Source organism: Penaeus vannamei, unplaced genomic scaffold (assembly GCF_042767895.1).
Source record: "Penaeus vannamei isolate JL-2024 unplaced genomic scaffold, ASM4276789v1 unanchor314, whole genome shotgun sequence".
Classification (NCBI taxonomy): Eukaryota; Metazoa; Arthropoda; class Malacostraca; order Decapoda; family Penaeidae; genus Penaeus; species Penaeus vannamei.
Genome location: NW_027213318.1, coordinates 142501 through 150000, shown reverse-complemented (window position 1 = coordinate 150000; position 7500 = coordinate 142501). Strand labels below are relative to the sequence as shown.

The window sequence follows — 7500 nt, the reverse complement described above, 5'->3', positions numbered from 1 at the left end:
GGCGTGGAAAAAGGGAGGAATTGAAGGGAGGGGGAGAGGTAAGGGGGTTTTGTAGGGGGGGGGGAGGGGGAGGGGGTTACGAAGGGCGCTACAAACAATGTTGTTAAACACACATTTTGTTCATATCTTTGGTATTGAGATTATTTTTTTTATGTTTATTTTATTTTTTTTTCAAAGGTTTTGTTCCATTTTTTTTTTATATCTGTTTTTGGAATGTTCATTAACAGCATTCCAACTACTGTGTACATCTTTTTTTTTTTACTTATTTATTTACCTTTTTTTTCTTCAAATGTACATTTTATATATATATAGTTCATCAATTTATTTTACATTATACAGAAAAAAAAATCATTTGTTCAAAAGTTTTACAAAGGTTCATTGGTATTTGGTTGTGTTACAGAGATCCAGCAAACACAGCTGTATGCAAAGGTCCAAAAACAGCTGCGTGTATTTTTTTTCTTTGTTTTTTTTTTTAATGTTTTACAGCAGTTCAGATAAAACATTATCTTTGCTTTAAAAAAAAAAAATTGTTCCAAAGAAATGTACACGAGTTTTGATCAAGAAATTTACATAAATCTCTCATAAGGTATATGATAATGATAACAAAATAAAAATATTCATGCGTTCATTTTACAGAGGTACGACAGCTGCCAAAGTACAGCGGTTTCCACGCACACGCACATACACACGCACATACACACATCTGTCCTTAATATTCGAAAACCATCTTTAATTTTTGTCTTCTTCTTCTTCTCCTTCGTCTTTCCTCTTTCTCCATATCACATTTCTCTCCCTCTCTTTCTCTCTCTCTCTCTCTCTCTCTCTCTCTCTCTCTCTCTCTCTCTCTCTCTCTCTCTCTCTCTCTCTCTCTCTCTCTCTCTCTCTCCCCTTCCGCATGATGAATGAATGAAGTTTTGTGCAAGAATGAGTTTTATCATTATTATTATTATTATCATTAATCTAATGATGAAGAGTTTGTATTTGTGGAATGTTACGTGTTTGATTCATAATATACTTTGAATGTGTTCTGGTATGATGTCTTATTTAATCATGTGCGTATTAATTTGTGCGTTTGTATACCCGTCTGCAGTCATGAGAAGAATATGTCGACAGAAATTATTCAACAAAAAATAAAGGAACATAAATACAGACATAATTGTGATTACTGATAAAGGCAAGGTGGGGAATGACTAGCGAAAGGGAAATATAGAGAGAGAATTAATGACAATCGTGCCTAACCGAGTGCCATTAACTGAAAACAGATAAAGAATGGAAATAATGGGATTGAGAGCCAAATGAGTGCAATGCAACACGCCCCAAAGGTCGTTTTCGCTTGCCCAGGGTTATTGTACATCAAAAATATTAAAATGAACAAACCCTCTTAAATATATGTTATAAAATTCCCTGTGTCATTCCTGTCACGTGATATTATTGATACAATAATCATGAATGGCATACTTTTATTAGCACCGTATTAGTATATATAGGAAAATAGACAGATAGAGAGATAGAAAGATAGATAACCTGATGAAAGAATGGATAGATAGACAAGATAGATGATAGATATAGATGTATCTAAATTATTACGATGCCAATTTTAATTTTTTTCCAAAGGCATGAACACACAATTTGCATGTTTGTTATTTAGAAACAACTAAATTCATCCTTAACCCCATGAGAAACGAATGAGAACAGACATAAGGACAAACATTTTACGAAAAGGAAAAATTAAGAAAGAAGAGAGGACGAAAGGGAATAAAACATAAGGACAAACATTTTACGAAAAGAAAAAATAAGAGAAAGGACGAAATGAAAAGAAAAAAAAACAGAGAAACAGATAATAATGTTATGAACAGAATACATGATGTGTAAGAACAGGGTGATGAGAGGGGGAGGGAAGGAGAAGGAGAAGAAGAAAAAGGAGAAAGTGTTAGAGGTGATGAAAGCGTGGTATGAAGAGTCAGAAGTCGAGATTCAACACCCACTGACTTCTCGAGAAACAGGTGTTGCAGCAGGTGTTAGGTTCGGGCGTTGTGTGGTGTTAGTGTGTATGTGTGTGTGTTTGTGCGGGTGTGTGTGTGTTCATTTATGTGTGTGTGTTTGTTGGTGGTGTGTGTGTGTTCATATATGTGCGTGTGTGTTTGTTGGTGGTGTGTGTGTGTTCATATATGTGCGTGTGTGTTTGTTGGTGGTGTGTGTGTGTTCATATATGTGCGTGTGTGTTTGTTGGTGGTGTGTGTGTGTTCATATATGTGCGTGTGTGTTTGTAGGTGGAGTGTATCTGTTCATATATGTGTGTGTTTGTGCGGATGTGTGTGTTCATATATGTGAATCTGTTTGTGCGGGTGTGTGTGTTCATATATGTACAAGTGTGTTTGTTGGTGGTGTGTATATGTGTTTATATATGTGTGTGTGTTTGCGCGGGTGTATGTGTGCTCATATATGTGCGTGTGTGTTTATGGTACATTCATGTGTCTGTGTTTATGGTACGTTCATGTGTCTGTGTTTGTGGTACGTTTATGTGTTAGTATAAATATGTGTCTGTGGCGTGTCTATGTGTGTACGTGCGCGTGAGGGATGATATGCACATGCCGTTGGTCGTACGGTGACAATGGGTGACAAATGGGCGTGCGTTGATGGCGTGGCTCACCCGGGCGAGGCGCGGGCGTGAGAGCGGCGGGCGGAGAGGAAACGGAGAAAGGAACTTTTATACGTGTGATCATTTTCGAGTTGGATATATATTGGTTTCTTTTCTGGCCGAGCGTGCGGGCGTGCGGGCGGGCGGGCGGCTGGAAGGCGCGGCGAGGGGTTCCTGAAGGCGGCGGCGGCGGGGCTCACTGCGCCATGGTGTGGAGGAGCGCCGCGTGCAGGAAGGGCCGGTGGTCGGCGTCGCTGATGCCGACGGAGGGGTAGGCGGGCAGGGAGGGCGACGAGGAGGGCAGCGACGAGGCGGGGACGTGGAACGGCGACGCGGGGGCGCGGCCGAAGCTGTGCAGGGGGGAGGGGGGCAGCCCCGCCAGGCCGTGCGGGGACGGGAGGGGGGGGCTCACCGAGCGCGGCGACTCCGCGCCTTCTCCTGCGCCCGCGTCGTCGCGGCCGATCAGCGAGTCGATGGTGAAGGGCTTGTGCGTGCGGGGCGCCGCCGGCTGCGTCAGCGCGGACGGCGACGGCGGCGACGGAGGGGGCTGCGGGGGCGGCGGCCCGCACGGCGCCTTGAGGGCCGCCTGCACGCCGTGGGGCGCCAGGCCGGCGGGCAGCGCCAGGGGCTTGACGGGCGTCGGGTGCAGCAGGGTGTTGCCGCCCTGCAGCGGGAGGATGGGGCGCACCTGACGGGCCAGCTCCAGGTGCGGCAGGCCCAGGGGGAGGCCCCCCAGGTGGGGCAGGTACGGAGGGGGCGGCAGCAGCGTGTGCGAGAGCGGCGGCCGCTGCAGGATGGGGTGGTGCGGCCCCAGCAGCGCCGCCGCCTGCTGGAGCTGCTGCTGCTGGAAGGGGTCGAGCACGCCCGAGGTGAAGAGCGAGAACACGTGCGGGTCGCTGAAGAAGTCCGGCGCCGGCTGCCGCTTGTAGCGCTTGCGGCGCCGCAGGAAGGAGCCGTTGTCGAACATGTCGATGGCGCCGGGGTCGAGCGTCCAATAGTTGCCCTTGCCGGGGTTGCCGGGCTCGCGGGGCACCTTGACGAAGCAGTCGTTGAGCGACAGGTTGTGGCGGATCGAGTTCTGCCACGCGGGGAACTTGGCCTTGTAGTACGGGAACCGATTGATGATGAACTCGCAGATCTCGCTGAGCGTCACGCGCTTCTTCGGCGCCTGCAGGATCGCCATGGTGATGAGCGCGATGTACGAGTACGGGGGCTTGACGAGGCCGCCCTGCTTGTCCTCCTCCCCGCCCTCGCCGACCATTTTGGCCTCCTCCGGCGACGAGGGCGGCGGCGGAGGCGATCTGTCGTTGGCCATGTGGGTCGCCTCCTCCGTCGGCTCCAGGCTGATGTGTTCCTTCGAGTCCAGGGGCGTGTCCTCCGTCGCCAGCTCGCCGCCCAGCCCGGCCCTCTCCGCCGCGTCGCCGTCGCACGAGGGCTCCACGGCGTCGTCCTCCTGATGGCGAGTCTCAGCGTCTTCGCCGGCCTCCTCCACCACCATCTCCTGCACTCGGGCCTCGTCCTCCAGGAGCCCCGAGGCGCCCTCCTGCGGCAGGACGGCGGGCGCGGCGTGGGGCGGCGGCGAGGAGGCCAGGGACGAGGGCGAGAGGAAGGGCGAGAACTGCGACGCCCGCCCGAAGTGCTGCTGCTGCTGCTGCTGGACGTGTCTGTCGAAGAAGGCCCTCGCCGCCTGCGCGCGCTCGTGCACGTGCCGCTCCAGGGCCGAGCGCTCCATGAGCGAGCGCTCGAGGACGGAGCGATCCAGGCCTCCGCCGGGCAGCTCGCGCCCCTCGGAGTGCCGCTCGAGGCCCATCGCTCTCTCGGGCAGCGGGCGCTCCAGCCCCAGCCGCTCCAGGAAGCTCCGTTCCAGGTAGGGCCGCTCGGGGTACGGCCGCTCTGACGTGTGTCGCTCTATGGGCGCCCGCTCGGGGAACGCCCGCTCGGACACGGTCTTCTCCAGAAAAATCCTGTCGGCGAGGAACTTGCCTGCTTCCGTCTGTTCGAAGGAGGTGCGGTCGACCTGCGGCCGCGGGTCGTAAAGGCGCGGGTGCGGTTCGAACAGCCTCGGAGCCTCGCGGTAGAGGCCGGGGTGCGCCACCCCTTCCAGGCCCCCGCTGCCCCCCAGCTGGAGGTCGGAGTCGCTGGCCATCCTTCCTTCCTTCCTTCCTGCTCACCGACGGCACTCACACACCGCGCGGCATCAGGGGCGAAATCCTCACAACTTTCAAAGAGTCACTCTCGAGTCACTGACAGAGTTCGGCAACGTCCCCTCACGCGGAGCACTGGCACAGGTCGGCGATGTTCGGAGGCCCCGACACTACTACTGGCATCACAGGCGAGAACCAGCTGACGAGCTCCGACCCATCTGGGCGTCGGCAACTTACTGCCCGTGTGCCTATTATCTTAATGGTTTTATCGCACTTTGTCTACCAACTGGCGCCGCTGCCAAGTACACACACATTTTCATTCTTGTCGCCAAAGTTTGAGTTTGAAGCGCCACGTTAGATGCACAATCTGCGCTACACATGCCTTCACTATAATAACTATCCAATCAATACGTCCGCTCGGTGATCCCACGCGCCACGGGGGAGGAGCCTCGGCCTGCTGGCCAATCAGCGCGCTCCCGGGAAGAAGGATGAGACCGAGTGGGCGGGGCCAAAGATGATAGGCGGAGCGAAATTCCGATGCAGAGTCCGCGAGCGCTCGCTGTTGCTATTTTCATGTGGTTCCAACGCTTTATTATCTATCGTATCCTGATCACCCACGTTCGGAGGGAATATACGCAGTCATAAACAACCACGCAAAGAACCACACGGCGTTATCGAATAGGAAAAAATCCGACCCGAAAGTACCATAAAAAGACCAAAACATTAATCCACTCGGGCCATTTGGCATCTGCGTCGAGGGGATGTTATCAGGGGGTGGCAGCACCTGCCGATCGCTTACCACATTGTTACAACAGACAGTTATCGCGTCTCTACAATTATGGTTCTACCTTCATGCCTCTACACGCCACCTCCTCTATCTCGGCGCCCTTTTCCATCGGGCTCACATAAAATTGATTCGTACTATGATTTCTCTTTCAATTAATTTACCTGAGCTTCTCTGTGGAATTGAACTTTTTCACGTAATTTTATTCGGAGTATATCAATGGTCTTTTTTAAGTGATTATGACTGTTGTTTCTTGTGCGTTCCTAGTTTTATATCTGCGAGGATATGGATATATATGCTCCTTGGACGGTATTTTTATGATTTTTTTCTCCCTTCGACGAAAAAAAATATTATATAGGTTAAGCAGCTCGGAACTACATGTATTTCCTAAATCCCATGCATGAAATCGAATATAATAGATACATACATGTCTACATAAGGATATACACAATTGATTTCTTCTACGTGTATATATCTGGATATATGTATATTGTATACATGTCTACAGAATATATATATATTGATTTATCTATGTCTTCATGAACATACAAGCCAATACACGTACATACATACATATCTAAATATAGATATACACAACTGATTTTATCTACGTGTATATATCTCTGTATACTTGTATACACGTCTACAGAAAAAAAAAATATTGATTTTTGTGTCTGCATGAACATATAAGCCAATACACGCACATAATACATATCAACATATAATACACAACTGATTTTATCTACGTGTATATATCTGGGTATATGTATATTGTACACATGTCTACAGAAAAAAATATTGATTTCTCTATGTCTGCATGGCATATAAACCAATACACGTACGTACATACATATCTACATACGGATACACACAACTGATTTTATCTGTGTGTATTTATATTTCGGTAAACGTATTGTATACATGTCTACAGAAAAAAATACATTGATTTTTGTGTCTGCATGAACATATAAGCCAAAACACGCACATAATACATATCTACATACGGCCATACACAACTGATTTTATCTATGCGTATATATCTGGGTATATGTATATTGTACACATGTCTACAGAGAAAAAATATATTGATTTTTATGTCTGCATGAACATATAAGCCAATACACGCACGTACATACATATCTACATACGGATACACACAATTGATTTTATCTGCGTGTATATATATTTCGGTAAACGTATTATATACATGTCTACAGAAAAAAATACATTGATTTTTGTGTCTGCATGAACATATAAGCTAATACACGCATATACATACATGTCTACATACGGCTATACACAACTGACTTTATCTACGTGTATATATCTGGGTATATGTATATTGTATACACGTCTACAGAAAAAATACATTGATTTCTCTATGTCTGCATGAACATATAAACCAATACACGTACGTACATACATATCTACATACGGATACACACAACTGATTTTATCCGCGTGTATATATATTTCGGTATACGTATTATATACATGTCTACAGAAAAAAATACATTGATTTTTGTGTCTGCATGAACATATAAGCCAATACACGCACATAATACATATCAACATATAATACACAACTGATTTTATCTACGTGTATATATCTGGGTATATGTATATTGTACACATGTCTACAGGAAAAAATATTGATTTTTATGTCTGCATGGATGTGTAAACCAATACACGCACATAATACACATCTACATATAGACATACAAAAATATACACAATTTCGTCTATTCGTATATTGTATACACGCCAACAGAAAAAAAAAATACATATATTTCTCTACGTCTACACGAACACATAAGCCAATACACGCACACACACTCACCCTCCAATAGGTCCAATACATCCAACATCCAGCATACATCCAACCCTTTTCAAAGGTTACAAAACATCTTTATTACACATCACTGCATGCCTTC

The 7500-nt window shown here is 47.2% G+C and overlaps 1 protein-coding gene across 1 annotated transcript; it reads right to left on the bottom strand.

The window, feature by feature from the left end:
- Positions 1-2693: 2693 nt before the first annotated feature.
- On the bottom strand, positions 2694-4916 carry LOC113802861 (forkhead box protein D3). The gene has a single exon (XM_027353512.2). It carries the CDS (start codon positions 4782-4784, stop codon positions 2835-2837), a length of 1950 nt encoding a protein of 649 aa, XP_027209313.2. The 5' UTR covers positions 4785-4916; the 3' UTR covers positions 2694-2834.
- Between the last annotated feature and the right edge of the window lie 2584 nt (positions 4917-7500).

Bases quoted from the DNA above. Each gene is read 5' to 3' on its own strand.
- LOC113802861 (XM_027353512.2), bottom strand. From the start codon at position 4,784: ATGGCCAGCGACTCCGACCTCCAGCTGGGGGGCAGCGGGGGCCTGGAA.